General features: G+C 39.3%; 1 protein-coding gene across 1 annotated transcript in view; it reads left to right on the forward strand.

Moving 5' to 3' along the window:
* Positions 1-20,862, forward strand: part of SNCAIP (synuclein alpha interacting protein) — a 52,037-nt gene that overhangs the window by 18,473 nt on the left and 12,702 nt on the right. Inside the window, exons 3-7 of the mRNA XM_058823793.1 lie at positions 1,634-2,496; positions 4,148-4,327; positions 5,771-5,884; positions 11,282-11,407; positions 16,780-16,949. Of these exons, the coding sequence (XP_058679776.1) occupies positions 1,634-2,496; positions 4,148-4,327; positions 5,771-5,884; positions 11,282-11,407; positions 16,780-16,949 (1,453 nt within the window). The remainder of the gene's footprint in view (positions 1-1,633; positions 2,497-4,147; positions 4,328-5,770; positions 5,885-11,281; positions 11,408-16,779; positions 16,950-20,862) is intronic.

The raw sequence follows: 20,862 nt of genomic DNA on the forward strand, positions 1-20,862 counted from the left end.
CTTCCCTTCTCGCAAGTCAGATTCACTGCTCAAACTGTCCTGCAGTGCACTGAAATAATTGCCTGGAAGGTCCGGAGCTATGGATGTGGATGTGGATGTGGGTGTGAGTGTACACAGGTTATAGATATAAGGGATGGAAAGTTTGACAGAGAAGCCAACATAGAGAGGAGAAGTTCAGAAGGAACATCACATCTCAATAAGTAGGCTTAATTTTTAGATCAGAGAATCACAGAATTGTTTAGGTTGGCTAGAGCAGGTTAAGCCAGGTCTGTGTCCAGTTGAACTCTATCTCTAATGATGGAGATTTCAAAAATCTCTGGGCAACTATGCCAGTGTTTGACCAGCCACACAATTTAAAAAGTGTTTTCTTGTGCTCAGACAGAATTTCTTATATTTCACTTGGTGCTGGCTGCCTCTTGTCCTGTCATGGAAAAGAGCCTTGTTACCTCTTCTTAATGATGAGATTCCTTCTGACCCTCTCCTTCCCCAAGCTGAACAGTCCCTGCTCTCAGTTGATGTTCATGAGTTTCTAGTTCTTGTAAGAAAAATACATCTTCCAGAGGAAACAGGCCTTAAATACTGAGTTGTTGTTATTGGTGCTAAAACAAATCCACTAAAAAGCTTTGCTGACTCTTTTGTTGCCCTTCAGAAAATCATCCTACTCTTATGATGCCTCTCAGTGCAGAGCAGAGTACAAACTAACATAGTTGGACCAGACCCCTGTAAATGCCACTAGGCTATTGCTCACAGAATGGGTCAGGTTGGAAGGGACCACAGCTGGTCATGGGGTCCAATCTCCCTGCTCAAGCAGAGCCATCTCAGGGCATGTGGCACAGGATTGTGTCCAGGTAGTTCTTGAATATCTACAGTGAAGGAGATTGCAGAACCTCTCTGGGTAACCATTTCCAGTACTCAGTCACCTGCACAGTAAAGGAGCTGTTCCTCGAGTTTGGGTGGCACTTCTGTGCCTCAGTGTCTGCCCATTGCCTCTCCTGCTCTTGCTGGGCACCGCTGAGCAGAGCCTGGTCCCTCCTCGTGAAGCCCTCCCTTCAGATACTCATACACATTGATGAGATCCTGCTCCAGTTGTCTCTTCTCAAGGCTGAACAGGCACAGCTCCCTCAGCCTTTCCTGGTAAGAGAGATGGTCCTGTCCCTTACTAACAGGGACAGCCTGGACCCACTCCAGGAGCTCCATGTCTCTCTTGTACTGAGGAGCCCAGAACGGGACACAGCACTGCAGATGTGGCCTCATCAGGGCCAAGTAAAGGGTGAGGAACACTTCTAGATCATTGGTGGCAATACTTTTCCTGATGCACCCCAGAATGCCATTGGCCTTCTTGGGTACCAGCACACATCATTGGCTCACGGACAACTTATTTTCTTGGTTAGAACTTGATTAGAACTAATTATTTGTAATTATTACATTATATATCCTTGAGAAAAGTTTTTTTTAGGAATGTAAAATTCTTCAGTTTTGATAGAGTTGCCATTAAATCTGTTTAGATATGAATCTGGCATGTTATCATATAATTCTTGTTTCTGGTATTTGGCCAGGTGTGTCTTAAAAGCATGCTATCATGTCACGTATCAGGTAGCACTCACTGCTAAATCAAATTCCTTTATTTCTCTAGTTTCCAGCAGCAGCTGGAACTGTGGGGTCTCAACTCTTCTTGGAAATGCACAGAAACCAACAGGAATTGCAGATGTGTGCAATAAATTCAGACCAGTGAAGAGGGTTTCTCCATTAAAGCACCAGCCAGAAAGCTCTGAGAACAATGAAAGTGATGACCAGAAGAACCAGAAGGGAGAATACCAGAAAGGCAGTGATTCTCAGTCTGCACCTCCAAATGATGACCAGAGTCCAGGAGAAGGAGAGAGCCTTAAAAGCAAAGGCACTGAGCCTGCTGTTCTGCTTGGGGAGCTGGAGCACTATGACCTGGATATGGATGAAATTTTGGATGTGCCTTATATTAAATCAAGTCAGCAACCTGTTCCTTTTACAAAGGTAGCTCCTGAGAAAAAACTTTTAAGTGTGTGTTCAACTGTGAATGGTCTAAGTGTCAAGACCTGTCCTGCAGGGAGCACAGAGAGCTCGCCTGCTGGCGGGACGCAGTTCTGTGTGCTGTCTCCTGTGAAAGGCACTCAGCTGAGAAAAACGCAGCCCTTTGTCCTTGATCAGCACAAGCATTCAGCAGAAGAATTAGAGCTTTCCCAGCCTTTAGTTAAATGTGGCTCAGCCCATGAATCTGAAGCCCAAGGCAAGGGCTTCTTCAGCAGGACACTTGCTGATCCTCTTGGTCACAAAGCTGAGAAGACCATGCCAAACTGCCACCGGAGGACTTTCCACCTGCAGGCAGCAGTGGCAGAAAGCAAGCAGCTAGAGGAGCTGAGTATGAACTGGAGCAGTGCAGGGGGGCCAGAAGAGAGGAGTGAAGAGGTGAAAAAAATTAAGAGCATCTTAAACATTGTAAAGGAAGGCCAAATATCTTTACTGGTAAGTATCATCTTTTTCGTAACAAACATAGAATAAAAGTGATCTATGATGTGGTTTATTAGGCTAGCTAAGCTCATGTTCACATTTTGAATCACTGCCCTTTTTATCTTGCAGACTCGTTACTCCTTAGAAATTAAGCTTATGGGGTTCCAAATTGAAAGTATTAATATTTGAATAAAATATGTAGCAAAACCAAGATACAAGGTTTATGTATGCATGGCCAAGATTGCTGTTTTATGCAGTACACTGAAATTATAAAGAAGGCAGACATTTTAACTAATAGGATCATTTAAATATCAAGTTTAAATCCTAACTGAGTTTTGCCTTTCACATTTGTGGGCCACTTTGCTCAATTACTGCTGGTTTGCCAGTATTGTTATGTAGAAGTTGATGATGGGAACAGAGAGGCTTCTGTTGTATTCTGATTATTATTCAGGAGTGTTTATGCTGTTTTGTTGCAGTAGCATTCTCAGGGAGGAGCTTTCTGTAAAGCCTTGTTGGCCTCTGACCCATATGAAGGCTTTTTTAGTAAATTCTAGCACTGTGATCAGGCATTGTCAATGATGGTTTCCAAAGTAACTGGCTGCAACTTAGCACAATGATGCAGAGCATGTGATCTCCACATGGAACAGCTGGTGAAGGCACAGTGTATGTATAAAAACTGTTTTTGTTAGATTTTTGTTTAGCTTCTCTGTTTAGCAGTCTAACTCAAGCACAAAGGCATGCCATTAACATAGAAACAAGGACAAAGGAAAATATTCAAAACTAGACAGAGGCAGAAGAGAATATTAGATTACTTATTACGATATAAAAGCAAGGTAAATTTGTCCCAAAATAGAAATTGGGGGGAAAAAGAGGACATCATAGGTAAGAAAAAATATATTTTTTCCAAAGTGGTTGAAACCTCTTCATGAAGTACACTCATGGAACAACACTCTGGCAAGACTGCATAACTCTAGGAACTTTGTTATTGCTACTTCTTGACTCTGTCTTCAATCATCTGTTTTTCTTTTGGAGTTTCTCAATCCAATTATTTTGTCTTTAAATTAGAATTGGGCAGAAATAGTGTATTACATCATAGTGGTGTTGAACTTTGAGTAAATATCTCGACAGTTTTTTTCATGGAAAAAAGCTATCACACAAAAGTCTTTTGTCATGTGCTTTAATTATGTTTTAAATGGTGCTTAGCATAAGCTGTCTCTTTTGTGATGAGCAAAATTAATCAGGAATGTCTTTCAGAAGTCGTGAATATTTTCTCTTCAATTATGTACCAATATAATGCCAAAAAAATTTAAAAGGAGAGAAAACTCAAAATAGACAGAAATTATTAATATATGGGTATTTTTGCAGTTACCTTATTGACTAGACTAGTGCAAAGAATTGAAGGCAGTTAAGGTCTTGCACTGTTGCATGACATTTACCTGAAAAGGAGAGAAACTTCACAATTAGTCAACCCACTAAACATCCCACTTCTGTCCTTATGGTAATAGTACCCAGGTTCTGTACAGTGAAGTGAAAAGCTCTGGATTTTTACTTGTAAAAGAGCATGCCTATTGGGAAACCTCCTTGTGTTTGGCTTGTGTCTGGGGCTGTGAGGATAAATGTATCTTTTTATCTCTAGTTGTAACTAACATAGGGCTTTTTTTAACAGCCACATTTAGCAGCAGATAATCTGGATAAGATCCATGATGAATGTGACAACAATCTGTTGCATGTAGCAGCATCAAAGGGGCATGCAGAATGCCTGCAGCATCTCACTTCTTTGATGGGTGAAGACTGTTTGAACGAACGAAACATTGAGCAGCTAACTCCAGCTGGGCTAGCAATAAAGGTAACAGGCCCTTTCTCTACTGTAAGTGACATAAAGGTTGTTTAGTTTCCTCCTGTGATGGCAGTAAGAAATGCATCCAGCAGGATGTTATTTTTCAGGCTTTATAAGTGAGGGGAAAAAAACCCTGTTATCTGGTACTATATAAGCAAAATAAAATGGATTACTACACAAGATGTAATATCCACTGTATAATAGTGACAGCTCTTACACTGTTATCAGTGCATATGCATTAATTTTTAAATCAGTCTGCTGAATCTAGAGACTATTTGTTATATTTCAAGCAGCTTTCACTTAACTTGGATTCACTTGTTTCTTTAGGGAGCATAACAGTTTCTTGTTTTTTTACAAGTACTGGTATAATCTTGTAAGACAAGTGTGAGAGCAAGTTTACAAAGCATAAAAGCACCTTGAGGTGAAAGTTCCTGGTTGTCCAAAGCAGTTGATGATTTAACCTTAATGGTTCTGGTTCTTTAGTGAGAGTGAATGGTTAAATGTCATTCCTTTTATCCTCTAAATACCTTAGGGACAAAGAAGGGAAGGGGTGAAACATAATACAAGAGTTTCTGTTTCTTTGAGGGGGTTTATTGTTACTTGCTTCCTGGGAAAGGTTTGGAATCTGAGAAGACTGATGGATTCCAACCTGTAGTTTTGCATATTTAAAGCATCATTTCAGTGACCTAGGGCCCTAGTGCAGATGTCAGGGTTGGGTTTTTTTATTTTTCTGGGCCAAGCTATATGATTAGAAAATTAAACTGATCCTAGTTGTGCTAATGAAATGCTCTGAAATCTTGGCCTGTATCAAACTGTATATTTATGGTCTGAAAGTTTAAAGTCTCAGAAGGTTTTTGCAATTTTTCTTTCTTGTTTATTCAAGGTAGGTGTATAATATGTTTGTAAGCCAGTAAGTTCTGATACTTATTGCTTTTGTGGAAAAGAGGTGCACACCCCACATAGTAAAAGATTATGGGAGTTACAGTGGTATAAAGGAAGAGCAAGAAAAATTAATATCATTATACCGGTTTTGAAGACCACTCTGGAAGTAAGAATAAAGAACCACAAGGTTTAGTTAAGCCAGATGACTTAAAGGCTCTTATAGAACTTTGCAATGACCCAGGACATGTCCAGTTATGTAAGTCATCGTTAAAAATACTTGTGCTGGGGCACCCTCACTTGCAGGAAGAACTCCAACACATTCATACTCTTTTCTGTGAATGACAAAGAGTGTTCAAGTATTATTGGAAGTAAAGAAACCAATTGTTAAATAAGCCTGTCTTTCTGCAGAAAAAGACAAAAGGTGTTCTTGGCTTATTATTTAAATTCTTAAACAAACTGGAAAGTTCTAATAATTCTGATAAACTTTTTACTCTTTAGTAGATGTGTTTAGAATGGAAACAGCTAGACTTTAGAATGGAATCTAGACTTTTTTTTTTTTTGCTTATTTAGAATGGTCAGCTGGAGTGTGTTCGGTGGATGGTGAGTGAAACAGAAGCTATTGCAGAGCTCAGTTGCTCGAAAGACCACCCAAGCCTTATTCATTATGCAGGTTGCTATGGCCAGGTATGACTTTCTTTTTCTTCTTCAAATAGATTACTTAGATGCTTGTACAAGAATTTGAATTAAAGTGTGTATGTCATTTTGTGGCTTTTAATTAAGGTGTTCTGAATTAGTTGAAGTATAGCAAAATCTTTCCTAACTTAATCTGCATAATTTTTTCAGCATTTTCCCCTGTAAAGTTGTTTGTTTGCTTGTTTGTTTGTTTGTTTGTTTGTTGTTTGGGTTTTGTTTTTTGGTTGTTTGGGTTTTGTTTTATAAGGTTTGAATAATGGCAAGGAGAAGATTAGCTGGCATATTAGGTCAACCAGTAAATCCTAAGAATGTCTACAGAAATTAGCTGTTGTCTAGAGGACTCATAGGATACATCAGAAGAGCAACAAAATTTTGCAATTTAAGAATTCATTGCATTGGCAGTGAAGTATGGTGAAACTTGAACATCATCTGTCTAGCTTTAGCCACTTTAGTTGAAAACTACATACAAAAGTAGGTAGTAGATTCTGTAGATTCACAGAATATCTGTAGATTCACAGAATATTCTGATTTGGAAGGTACCCACAAGGATCATCTAGTCCAGCTCTTAAATAAATGGCCCATATAGGGCTTGATCCCATAAACTTGCTGTTATTAGTACCATGCTCTAACCAGCTGAGCTAATTGTAAATCAATCCTGTTTCACATCTAACTTGTCTATTAATATTACAGTGAGACAGCACAGAAGGACAGCATTCTAGTGCTTTGCTAATATCCGAAGGAACATATATGCCGCTTACTTACACTACATTCTCTTCCCACAATGTCTGTTTTCTCCTAAGTAGATCTTGCAATAACCCATCTTCAAGGGACCTTCTCCAGGATCTACTGTGAAAGAAATAGTGATCTCTAACCTCTTTGGCAGATGGATCGTTTTATCCCACAGTTTCTTTGACAGACATTTAAGATAAATCATGGAATCACAGAATCATAGTCTGGTTTGGGTTGGGACCTTAAAGATTGTCCAGTTCCAACTCCCCAGACACTGGCGCAGACACCAAACCTTTCTGATTTTGCGCTAATGCTTTTTACTCTTCTTAAAAGACAGCAAACAAAATATAACCACTAAGAAAATCAGTCTTTGCTGTGTGTGGTTGTCTCATTAAATGCCATAGAATTATTGTGGCATATTTCTGCTGCTAACTGCTTCTGTTCAAGCATGAATTTACTGCAAGGGTAGGGAAGGAGAGGAGGCAGGTTTGGACAGCTATGGAGCTGGGAGTCTACTTTTTCTCCTGCTGTTTCCATAGGCAAAGAAATGCCCTTGTTTTCATGCTGTGCAAAGATCTCCTTTTTTCTGCACTTTCCTACTATACAGATGTTACTGGTGTGAGACAGGACCCTGCTGGATATATGGATTGCAGGTGCTAGCACGCTTGCTGTAAACTCAACACTGAGGATAGAGATCAGAACTGGAATAGAGAAAAGAGTGCTTTCTACTAGGAAGAAAAAGTTTGGAAGAGAAAGTTGCATGTGAACTTAAATTCATATCTTCACTTGATTAATCTGATTTTGTCCTCATCTCTAAAGATATTTATATAAACTAAAGCCAATGAAGTTTTGGAGTTTTTTCAGTGAGCTATGCTATCTACTGCCAGAAACAGATCTGGCACACTTTATCCAGATTCTTTTCAAAGCCGAACGGAAGCTCTACCACTTAAGAAACCAGCCACAGTCAGCCACCCATGAAATTTGAAAAGGTGATATATAAATTGCTGCCAAATTTTCTTAGTTAACTGAATGCCAAGCAAAGTTCATATGTAATGCCGCTTATCTTTTTTTTACAATCCATAAACAACCTTCAAATGTGAGGGAATATTGAGGCTGAAGGGGTGCCAGACTATCTTACCCAACTGTGTTAAGAAAAAAAAAACCTTTGAGAAATTTAAATGCTTACTTGGCGCTGTCCTGGAAGCTTTAATTTATTTTACCATTACTTACACGAGAGATAATCCATGTAAACACTGGTCTTGGCAGAATTACAAGAGTAATATTTTTACAAGGAAGACCTGTTATTGAATCCTTACTAAGAGAGTCAGTCCATCCATTGTTTCTCCAGGCATTAGACATTCACGCCATGTTTTTCTTCAAGAATTATAATTTAGAATGGGCAGCAGAAGGGAGTTCATAGCAAAGTTCCTATGTTAAAGGTCATCAAACTACAGTCATGGCCTGCCTCCAAGGACATGTCAACAACATTTTATTTTTCCAGTGGGAGAGGGGAACGCATAAGTTAATCTGATTGAAGAGAACAAAAGCTCAAAGTCAACCTGTAGCCTGGTGAGCATAGCTCCTAGCAAGAGTTTCTTTAAGCATGATATTATGCAAGAGAAACCGTGATGGCTGGCAGGCCTTTTCACACCGGGCATGAGCCATGAGTACAGGGCGGCCAGCTGTGTCTGACCCGGTTCAGCAGTCACAGGAAGGTGGTGGTGCAGTCCTGGACACACATTGTCCTAGTCCTGACTTAGAGCTTCATGGGGCTGGTATGTGTTTCCATCAGGGATGTTGTGGTAATATGGACTGCACAGGTGTGTGCAGAGGGTGGGGAATGTCAAGGATTTGTGGTTTCTGAATTCTGGAGAATCTAGGGAGACTTTGGGCAACCAGCCTGAAGCATGCTGGTGATCTAAAGGGGATCCTGTGCATGGCTTGATGGTGATACAGTTCTGGAGAGCACAGTGGGAAGGAGTGTGTGACATTCAGATATACAGATAGCTAACAAAACACCTGTGTTTTACACCTCAAGATATTTGCCTTCCTGTCTAATGTCATTATTACAAAGGCAATGTGTTGTTTTCACACACTCCTACTCCTGTGAAGGGATACTGGGAAGGCCAGCTTATTTAATTAATATCAAGTGATGGGTCTAGGATTAGCTGTAGAGTCAGTACTCTTCAGCATGCTAACCCTTCCCTTTGTAGGCCATGTAATCATTTAAGTGGTCCATGTTAGTTGTGCATCTGATGGAACCAAAGTCAGCAACCTGTCCCAAGTTTTCCTGAAACCTCCTTGTAGAGAGATTTGAATTATTGTAGGTTTAGAATATGCCAGGGAGGTATTAATAACTGCTAGAGCATAGGCATGATAGGTCTTAAAAAAAACAGATATACTGAATAATTGATCAGTATTTATCAGTTCCTATTACTTCACAAAAAATGTGATTATTTTTCATTGCCTTCATCTGATGAATTTTCTTTCTGTCTTTCCCTTGGTTCTGAATAAATTGAAGACTATAAATCTATTCCTGAAAACATTTTTCCTTTAAGTATGTATTATGAGTGTTAATAAACTGAAATGTAGCTAATTTTGATATATGATGGTTTTGTTTTGTTTTTTCCCTAGTTTTAAGTGAAAAAAATACTTGTTTTCTTGGGTTTTTTGATCAAGGATAAATTTGTTGAAACACAAACTGTTTGAGTAGAACTATGATGTTGTGCCTGTGATCACTTAGTGCACAGGTAGTCCTAAGTACAGATGATTGAATAGGGCTACCCAGCCATTTGATTTCCTCATTGATAAGATAAATTACTAGAAAGCATCATTTGCTCCATGCTGATTGTGATCATAAAATTACAGAACATGCTTAACATTCTGTTCCCTAATATGTTCCAAAGAAATATATGATTTCAAAGCTATAGTTGTCTTCCAATTCTGCAGATAAGTTTTGCTAAAATATTTTTCTTTTAATTATCAAAACATAGGGGCAATTCATAGGAGTACTATAATCCTTCTTACTTGCTGGCCAACACCACTGGCATTTTGAGAAATGCTCAAAAGTATTTTTAAAGGGATATGTGATCTGTAGTCATCTCTCCATGCTGGCTGTCAGCTGTGTTGGGCATTCAGCCAAGGAGAAGTCAAAATACCTATGCCTTCACCCTGTAGTAAGAACAAAACTCCTGCTAAAGTGAAGATATGAAGAAGATAAGCATCATACAGAGTAGCCCTCTGAAGCAGTAAGCAGAGACCCAGGCACATGAATGGGCAGAATCATCCTGGAGTAGCTCTAGAAGGGTCCTCTTCTTTTCATTGAGATTAAAATTTCTGTAGTACTTTTACACATAAAATGCAGGTTTCTATTCAACCTTTTTAGACTTTTCTTTCTTAGTTTTTATTCTTTCTCTTTTCTACTAATTACTGGTCACAGTCCTATATGTGCTTTCAGTACTTTTTTATTTAGGTCTACTTTAGTTTTCCATATTTCTAATTTTGAGTGATTATGTATTTATGTGTCACTGAAGCTACTGAGGTGCTGCAGGTAAAGTCTGTAGATCAGCTTTTGCCTCAGCAACACTAGAATCCACAAAGCCCCCTTGAACTGAAGCTCTGACCTAGTATAATATGATAGGTATCAACACAAGGTATTAAAAAATACACATTTAAATAGAAAAGTTTTATGCTATGAAGTAATTTAGTCTTTTCACCTTTTCAGATAGAAAAACTGGGAAAGCAGCTGTAGTCAGCTTTCATGGGCCCCACTTTTCTATACAATCTATAGATTTATTCTAGATTTTCAATATGTATCATATTCATTATGACAAAATGAAATTTAATCTGGAGTGGCATTGGAAGTTCCTAGAGAGATTTTTTTTTTTCCAAATAAACTCCCTGGGAAAATAAGAAGTCAAAAAGCTTAGTGCACATATGTAACACTCAATTGTTAGAAAAGAATACCCAAATAAGTGTACACTGCATCTACATACACACAAAAAAAAGGTGATGTTGAAAAAAAAGCTTCTGCTTCAGTTTTGGCTTCCAGACATTCAGTGACAAGTTTTTGCAGTCCAAGTCTCCCCCTCTTTCCCAACATGCAGGGCATACAAATGGTCCATGGGTCAATGTATTGAGATCTTAGGGTAGCTCTATTTTCTGGTTTTAGTTGTGTTGCTTTGTCTTTAGCACAACCACACAGAGATGGGGAATGATTATAGATTTGAAGAATCTAACTGCTCAGCTCTGTCATCTGAGCATAATCCTATTTTGATTTTCCAGAGAAGCTTTTGTAAAGTCTGACCAAATTTCTCAACCTGATTTTCAGCTGTATGTATGGGTTATTCTTCTTCAGGTTTCATCACCAACCCAGAGGCTCACACAATCTTCATGTACAATTTCTCAGAATGTGTTACAGTACTTGTATTTTTCCTATTATTTCTTTTTATAAAATAAAGTATTTCAGCTTTTTTCCTTGGGGGGAAAAAAGAAACCCAAAACCCCCAAAAAGACAAACCAGAGTTCCATGATGCACTAAGCCTACAAAGTTAAGAAAGACTGAAAACAAGGAATTATTGGATAGTATTAGTAATAGATGACAGCACCAGTATTCCTTTTCATTATTTCTTATCTTTTGTGACATTTCTTTGCCCTTAGGAGAAAATCCTTCTGTGGCTTCTTCAGTTTATGCAAGAGCAAGGGATTTCACTGGATGAAGTTGACCAGGATGGAAATACTGCTGTTCACATAGCTGCTCAACATGGCTATCTGGGATGCATACAGGTAGAGTGATAACTATAGCAGAAACCTCTAAACTTTAAGCTTGAATGACAAAAAAAATTAGAAATCTAATTGGGAAAAATTATTGATACATTAAAATATATCTGAAGGAAGAACTTTAAACCAGTAGGAGTCATACTGAAGTATGAGAAATATATAGGGAAAAGTAATATGAAGAGGAAATATGTAAGAAAAAGTAGGAGAAATACTGAAAATCTCTGGGTTTTGATTCAATTCTCGGGTATGCTGTTGTAAGCCTAAACTAACTTGTATTGCAAGATGAAAGCATGATTATATTGTTTACATATAAGCAGCTAGTGTGTATGTTTTTGTGTTACAAAAGGGCAGCCAGTGCAGATATGCATGCTTTTCTCATTACTCTGATATTTTCCTTCTGTTTCTTTTTCCATTAAAAAAGGATCTTTATAGCTATTCAGCTCAGGGGAAGTATAAAATATAGGTTTGTTGAACAATTTACACTTGAATAAACCATCCTTCTCAGACTTATCCTGGAATGAATCTGTGCTATATAATGAAGAGTGATGCTGACTTCTAACTAAGTTTCAGTGAATCATGTTGGCCACTGAAAACAATATAGTTCAGTTTACAGAGGTCCTAAAAATGGTAATTTGTCCAGCTGAGAAGGCTTACACATCTACAGTACTTACAGGAGCCAGAATAAACCAGTTTGGATACCTCCATCCAATACCTGTGTTCAGTGCAGATGTACCAAAAAATGGAGTTGAACTGGATGGCTGGTCACAGAGTCATAGAACCATTGGACCATTAAGGCTGGAAAAGACTGCAAAGATCATCAAGTCTGACCAAACTAGCACCACCATCATATTCACCATTAGAGCATGCCTTCAAATGCCACATCCACACCATTTTTTTTGTCCACTTCCAGGGACAATGACTCCACCACTTCAATGGTCAGTCTGTTCCAGTGCTTAACAACTCTTTCTGTGAAAATTTTTTTCCTAATAACTGTTCTAAACTTCTCCTGGCACAACTTGATGCTACTTCCTCTCATCCTGTTAACTTTTACGTGCGAGAAGAGGCCAATTCCTACATGTCTACAATCTCTCATCAGGTGATTGTAGAGAGCAATGTCCCTCCTCAGTGTCCTTATCTTCAGGCTAAACAACTCAGCTCCCTCAGCCTCACTGGACTTTTGTCCCACACCCTTTCCCAGCTCTGCTGACCTTCCCTGGATTTGCTCCAGCACCTCAATGTCTTTTTTGTTGTGAGGGGCCCAGAACTTGTCACAGGGCTTGAGGTGTGGCTTCACCAGTGCCACTACAGGGCTATGGTCTCTGCCCTGGTCCTGCTGGCCACACTATGGACACAGGCCAGGATGCCCTGGGCCTTCAAGTGCAGTTGAATCTCATCCAGTTGGCATCAGCCCTTCAATCCAGTCTGTGCAGATCCCTCTGCAGAGCTTTCCTGCCCTCCAGCAGATCAACACTCCTGCCCAGCCTGATATATCTGTGAATTTACTGATGATGCACTTGATCCCCTTGTCCATGTTGTTGATTACATTAAACAGGACTGGCCCCAACCCTGAGCCCTGGGGAGCACCACCACTGACCAGCCATAGTGTGGAGGTAAATACACTCACCACTGCTCTCAGAGCTCTGCTATCCAGCCAGTTTTTCTCTCAGTGAACACCATAGGCAGCCAGAGTCTCCAGGAGAATACTGTGGGAAACCATATCAAAGGCTTTGTTAAAATCCAGGTAAACACATCCACAACCTTTTCCTCATCCATTAGGCAGATCACTTTGTCATAGAATGAGGTCAGGTTGGTCAAGCAGAACCTGCCTTTCATAAACCCAGGTGAGATCCCCTGGTTGCCCTGTACTAGTTGCATGAGGATGGTCAAGATGATCTGCTCTATGAACTTACCTGGCACTGAGATCAGACTGACAGGTCTGTTCTTCCCTGAATCCTTCCTTCTTCAAGCCCTTGTTATACATGGGTGCCAAGTTTGGCAGCTTCCAGTCACTGGAACCTCCCTGGTTGATCAGCACTTCTGGTAAATTATTGAAGGTGAAACAACTAACGTTGTGTTAATTGCAGATGTATCCTCTGTCCATCAAATTTGCTAGAACCATTAGTCACAGGGGTACATTTCAGTGTTTGTGTTGTCGGCACTTTGAGCAAAAGCTTTTTGGAGAAGAAATAATAATAAAATTATTCCAGGAAATTGCAGAGAGATATTTGATAAATAAACAAGTCATTGCAGAAGAACAGATAAATAATCTCTTGGCAGAAAGACAAGAAATAAAAATTAAAGTTATTTAGTCAAGTTAGGGAAGAAAACATGTCTAAGAAGGAGCAGTAATTCTCCAAGGACTCAGATATGTGTCAGTAAACATGTTATTCCTGCAACCACACATGAACCAATCCACTCTTCAGGCCACTGCAAATACAGAACATTTGTATTACTCCAACCCTAAAAGAAATAGGAGAGTTAATTTTCATTAGCTAACCTCCCCAGAGAGCTAAGTATATTTGTGCACACTGTTATGTTGGATCTACAGCTGCAGAGCTGCTGCAGCTGCTATTATTATTACTATTACTATTGCTATTGCTATTGCTATTACGATTACGATTACGATTACTATTACTATTACTATTACTATTACTATTATTATTACTGCAGTCTATTTATATATTTGGTCATCCAGAAGACATATTCTGTAAAAGCCAGTTTGAGGGTATCACATAATAAAAAAAGAAAAACAGGTTGAGTGAATAGAGTTGAAAAGAAGACAATCAAATAGATTTGGAGGACATGACCATCTCTGCATTTTCTTGCTGAGGAAACATGTCTTTTTTCTTAAAGACTTGAGGAATGGGTCCTGTAAAAACTTATATGAGAATAAAATAAACAAACCATCACATCGATTCTGAATCTGGTGGGTTTACTATTGTATTGTAGCCAATTGCTATGATCGGTTTGAAAAAATGGATCGAAGAAATGTTTATGATTTGTTGGTGAGGGGCACTGTTGTGGTTGAGGGTGTGCTTAGGGTTCCTATGGAGTGTGTGTTTAAGGTTGCTATCTCAACAGTGCCTCATCAAGATGTGCAGTGCATTTGAAGGAGAAATGGGTATGGATGACTTTGAGCAGAGTGGTGACATCTGCAGGCTGTTTTCATGGATAAAACTAAACAAAGAAGAGACTAGCTGTGCTTTCCCTGTTAAGAACAAACCTTAATAAATGGCTTAGAATTTTAAAGATTAATTTATTTTAGGTAAATATGCAATTCAACAAGTGCTTTTTGTTGAAGTGAGGCCATGAGAAATAAGTTATGAAAATATCTAGTGGTGATAAAAACATGCAATGTCAGTAATAGCACTTCACTAACACCTCACAGTCTTAAGTGTAGTTGATATTTTGGGCTGTGAAACAAAATAAGCTCTGTGCCCAGTAAGCTTGCAGTCTAATTTAAAATAATGTACTGTGAATAATCTGGTAAGAAGAAAGAAGTGATAAAGCAGAGAAATTATAGGCAGCAGCGTAAAAAATGAAGAATCACAGGCTGTCAGTGATTCCCTGGCCGGCTTACTCACTGTGCTTATGAGCATATGATACTCCTATTATGTTTCAAACTATGTGATTACTTTCTGCAAGGTCATAACTCTCCTTTGTTTTCTTTCTTGACAAATTAAGCCCAGCCTATTGATATGGGATGCAGTGCAAGAGTTTGTAACTTTCCTTTCTGTATGGTTTTAGCAGATCAGACAGACCACCCATTCCACTTCTCTCCCAGCAGATGCCAAGGTCTCTGTGTCTGCTGTTTGTGGTCAGCCAAGTCACTCCAGCCCTTAGTGGTTTACCAGCTCTGCTTGGATAAGTCAACCAAGAGCTCAGCCATGCAATTCCTCTTCTGCATGTGTATGCATAAAGTTAATGATGCTGTAGTTTCTGGCTATACGGGATCACAGGTTTTCCTAGGGGGTGGTATCAATGCGTATCAAAGCATTGCTGAGAATATTTGCGTCCTATTTTACCTACTCCATCAATGCAAATAGTTCCTAATTCTGATTATCACAAACAGATCATAAAGAGGGAAAACTTGGTCTCAAATCTTGCTTCAGTTATTGAATGTCTTGAAGTCAGCCAGACAGACCTTTTTTTGCACATAGAACACTCTTTATTCTAGTCTCAGAATAACTCAAATGCCATGCATGCTTACAACCTGGATAGTTCTCCAGCAGCAAGCTAAGGTTCTCTACTGTTGCCATGAGTAACACAGGGATATACATCAGAGTGTAAGACCTTATTTTTCTTTTCAGATTAAAAGCTGACTCATATTTCAGTATGTCTTCAAAAGAAAATAGTGACTAACCAAGCAAGTGCAAAGCAAAGAGATTCTCTCAGCATTAAAAAGCCACAGTGACCTAACCTCCCCACCAAAAAAATTCCAACTAGATTGATATAGTCATTGTACAGTTCTTTATGTGCAATAAGAAATATGTGTCTATCTGACCTAAAGTATCTGCCCTGTCTTTCATATCTAAGCATTACTTAGTTAAGGAGTCAGGACACTGAGACTTCCCTAAGGAGTGTTTTAGACATAGGGATTCTGCTGTGGTAGAAAATGGACAATTAAACAACAAAAGGAGTCAGCAAATACTGTAGCAAAGACATTACTAAAATGAGATTCTAAGGGTGTGTTACAATACCTTGCAGTGTGGAGATCCTAAGAAAAGACCTGGTAAGCTATGTAAGCTATTACAGTTCATCACTACCCACTATAAACTGGCTAGCAATGTGTTCATTCTGCTGCTGTGCTGGACCCAGATGCCATCTAGAACAGTTGTCCTGTGTCTTCTTTTCTAGGTCTGCCATGTGTAAAGTTATCACAATGTGCTGTAATGCTTAGATAGGTGCATCTGCAAAAGTTTGTTACTGTGGTGCAGGAGAGAATCAATAGGTGGCCAAACAAAAGTCCTCTGTTTTTATTTGGTAGTCCCACTCACCTGTATGAATGCTACAAGTACATTAATGATGAAATGAATGAACATGAAAATGAATGAACAGAAAAAAAATTCATTTAGTCGAACTTCGAGGGGAGAGGAAGAATACATAAAATATAGTCTTTTATAGCTCTTTGGAACTGCAGCTCTCACTCTTCTATGTTACTGTTGCACCTGAGTGGTAGATTTTATTGGTATGTGGTTTGAATTCAAGCTGCAAACAGATTTGTCAGTGACTGAAATTTAAAAATTACTGGCTTAGACTAATGTTTTTCAAACATTTTATTCAGGGCTGGTTTTTGTCCAACTGTTCTTGTGCTGATCAGAAGTCACAGCAGAGATTTACACTTACAAATGTCACTGTTCCCTTTTATGTTTTTACAGACATTGGTTGAATATGGAGCAAATGTCACGATGCAAAACCACGTGGGAGAGAAACCCTCTCAAAGTGCTGAGCGACATGGGCACACCATGTGTTCCCGCTACTTAGTTGTTGTGGAGACGTGTATGTCACTGGCCTCTCAGGTTGTCAAGCTGACTAAGCAGCTGAAGGAGTAAGTGTTTCATTGTTAGCAAGAGGGGTTATCTCAAAACAATACTCTAATTCGCCTTCAGTTTATTAGCAGTGTCTATTTTCTTCTTCTTATATGTGACATTTTAAAGGTGGATTTCTACCTTATTTCTCCACTCTTTCCTGCTCTCGAGTATTTGTCCCTTCACCTTTAGCACCTTAGTTTTTCAGCTGTTCTTTTTGTGGCAGTTTGCTGTGGACATACATAAAAAGAGTGGAAGCTAAAAAGGGTATGTATGAAGAAATCCAGTCCCTTTTCCCTTTGCATATCTGGCAATCACATCATTACAGATCATCGTTTCTGCTCATATAGAATGCTTTTATCTACAGGTTACAGTGCTGGGTGTTGATGTTGGGAGGAATAGTAGAGACAATAAATGCAAGGAATTTTTTTTTGGTCTTGGAAAGTCGCCAAAACTTACAATAGCTACTCAGGAAATATCTTCTGTTCTGTATTTCTTCATATGAACTGGTTTTAATATTTTGGTATGGTTTTTAGTAAATATTCTGTAAAGAGCCTATTATTTTGAAACACAAACAATTTTAGTTGCTTGATTTAATTGTGGATACAGTTACTGTGGCTTAACATGTCAGTACTCTCATAAGACTCTTAGAAACCATCAGCACCGATGTGACATTGTTCCAGCACAGATATGTGATCAAGATGTCAGCTATCACAGTCCATGAAAATGACTTCTAATAACCCCGTGTTTCAAGGAGATAATATAATTCTGTGGTGATAAATGTGTAGCTATTTGCATTGGATATGAATTACAATACTCTGCTAGCAGGGGAGCTGCAGCGTGGCCTCAGTGAGAATGAGTGAGAGTTTTCCCTTTGGTAGACAGAACTCTCTGAAACAGACCCACTGCAGGACACAGCTAAGCCCCACCAGTCATAAACATACCTAAAAAGGAGCAGAAAATGCCAGAGAGATGAAGGAAACAAAAGAGTGACAACCAGAGGGAACAGCAAGGCCAGAGGAGCTGGAGGTGCACCGAAGTGGAGAAGGCATACCCCCAAGTGGTCCCTGAAAAGATGGACCTGTTCTTGAAAGAAAGGTACATTGAAAGGGCTGCAGCCCACGGATGAGCCCAGAGCCAGCGATATCCTGATTGGAATGCAACCTGTCAGAGACCTACGCTAGAGAACAGGAAAGGGTGGGAGGAAAGGAGTAACAGAGAGGAAGTGCTGCACATGAACCCCGACCTGTGCTGCATGTTGGCTTGCTGAAAGGACGGGGGGTAACCTGCAGCAAAAGGGCAAGAGTGACAAGAGTCTGGAATGAAGCCTGGGATTGGTGAAGAGGAGCTAGGTGTGCAGGTGAATCTAGGAGAGAAGTTGAGCTTGGAAAAGGGGAGGATAGCTGTTTTAAATGTCTTCCTTCTTTGTTTCCCAATACCTGAACCAGTAGTGAAATATTTATGCTAATAAACCATGAATTAAGTTAAATCCCCCATGCTGAATCTCTTTTGTCTATGACAGTAACAGGGAAGTGAACTTTGTCTTTATGTTTACATTTTCCCTTTGCAATATTTTCATGCTATTACATTTATACTGTCAAAAATGCAAACACTGAACTGAGGATCATTATAATATTTACCATTTCCATCATTTTGTAGCCTGACAATGTCCCCAGGATATGTCAATGTACCTGATTGCACTTGGTCCATTTGCTGAAAAATACTATCATCTGACATAAAGGCAAAAAATAAACATAAGGCATTTCTCTAGAAGACAGAATTAGCAGCTGACTCCTGTCATGAGTAATATGATGAAATATATTTTCTCCATAATTCAGTAGGAAAAAAAACCACACAAACACACACATACCAGGAAGTAGAGGTGGCAGCCACAGAATACCCATGTCTGTTCTTACCCAGTACTGGATAAAAGTTTTGCCTCTCGTTTGGAAAGAAAGGAGTTGTTATGTGAGTCAACAGGCTGCTTACTCCCACAGAAATACTCTAGTTGTGACTTTCATGACAAAAACATTAATACTTTACCAAGTATCCCTGTTGTCTTACAGACTGCATCCCTAGGAAGTAATTGAAATTATTCTTGTCTGGGTCCTGAGGAGTTTCTTTGCTTGTTTCAGCTGGAGTTAAATCTCCTTCCCTTAAGAAGCCTAGTTTTCAGGCTTCAGATTAGTTTCAGAAAGTGCAGCAGCAGCCTTTTCTCCCTCTTCTACAGAGATATGTCTCTTGTGGAACCCTGTTGCAGTTTACTGAGGCAGTGAAATCATCTATTTTCTGCTTGAAGGAGCAGCTTCTGCATGACTATTTGGGCTGCAGGCCTTAGGCCACAGGAGGTTTTGATAAATGCAATGGACCATGTTCAGTGGCTCATGCTCAGGAGCCAGAAGAGATGATGGAACACACTTGCGCTGTTTTGCTGTTGTCATCCTTCTGAAAAATTCAAGGATAGGACAAAGTGCATCCATGGAGCACCTTGTCAAGGGGGTCTTACTCATAGCAGGATAATTCACTGTCTGCAACAGCTCTGAAGATCCTGAAAGAAGTTAAGAATATCCTGAAGACATTAGATGTCAACAGATGGGAGTCAAGTTTGCTATCTCATTCTTTGAAATGTGCGTAACATAGCTGTTATATAGGAATAACTGCAACCTGGGCAGGTAGGCTGGCTTTCCTGGATTTCCACCAGCACTTCTCCCAGGGTTAATGAAAACACTGCTCTAGAGACAGCAGAGGTATGACTGTATCATTATGGATTACCTGAAGGGTCAAAACACTGAGGGCTGTGTTTCCCAGCCTTCCTGCAGCTTCCATAAGCATGAGCTGATCATGCAGTCTTCTTGTTTTTGAGTGCTTTATTGATGAAATAAAGGAGCCTCATCTGGTAATACTATTTCCCCAACCTATGAAAGGTTCTTGATATTCTTCTTGATATATCTTCTTGATATTCTGCTAGAAGAGAAACAGTGCAGAAACTCTCTTAGACAAGTACTTATCAAGACCTAAATCTTCAAAGGTTTTTACCCAAAGAAAGATGTATCAGCTTCCATTCTCTTGTTATGAGTTCTTCCAGTCATCAGACAACAAAGAGGAGTTCTAGGGAGAAGTTATTCCAAACCATCATACTGTTTGGAGCCATTTATTAACAGAAGACTTAAAATGAAAACAGTAACATCATTTTTTTCCCAGTTTTCACTTCTTTCGGCTCTTTGAACCAAAGCAGCTCAGATAACAAATTCAGAGGAATATAGAAAAATATTCTGAGCTGAGTCTAATTCTCCATTCAGGGGCAAAAGCCTTTATATTTTTGGAAGAAGGAAATAAGTGGAAATTACAAATGTTCCATCAAATCTTCACAAGAGGATTAGCTGAGGGTTTCCCCTAAAAAGGGAAATAACCAGGCAATTCTTTCCATTGGTAGAAAGGAAAGTGGCCCACAAAGACCTGGTGTTGCTGGCTTCAAAATGCAAGCTTTGCTTTAAATCTCTTGCTAATTACATACTTTTTTTCAATCCAGTATCACTTTCTGAGCTAAACACAATACTTAGGACAGTCACAAAAGTTTCCTATAGAGGCTCCACAAAGTAATTTGCTTTCGTTTTACTTTCTGATGTCTTCACAGGTCTTACAATATTAGTTATTCTCTCACTGATTTCACCTGCCCAAAAAAATCCGTAGTTGCAATGTAGAAAATTCCTACTTGCAGTATATCTTATATTATTTGGGCTTTCCTGGTCTGAAGACCATGTCAAAATTAATGACATAAAGTGAGTGCTTCTATGGACTTCTTTTGCAATGCTGCCTGAAAATGGACCTGCATTTCCAGATGGTACTGTCCTACATTTATGGACCTGGATGGGCAAGTCAATTAATGAGTGAAACACCCACAGATTCTTCTAATATGCTGTCAAGCCAAAGATC

Source organism: Ammospiza caudacuta, chromosome Z (genome assembly GCF_027887145.1).
Source record: "Ammospiza caudacuta isolate bAmmCau1 chromosome Z, bAmmCau1.pri, whole genome shotgun sequence".
NCBI classification, from domain to species: domain Eukaryota; kingdom Metazoa; phylum Chordata; class Aves; order Passeriformes; family Passerellidae; genus Ammospiza; species Ammospiza caudacuta.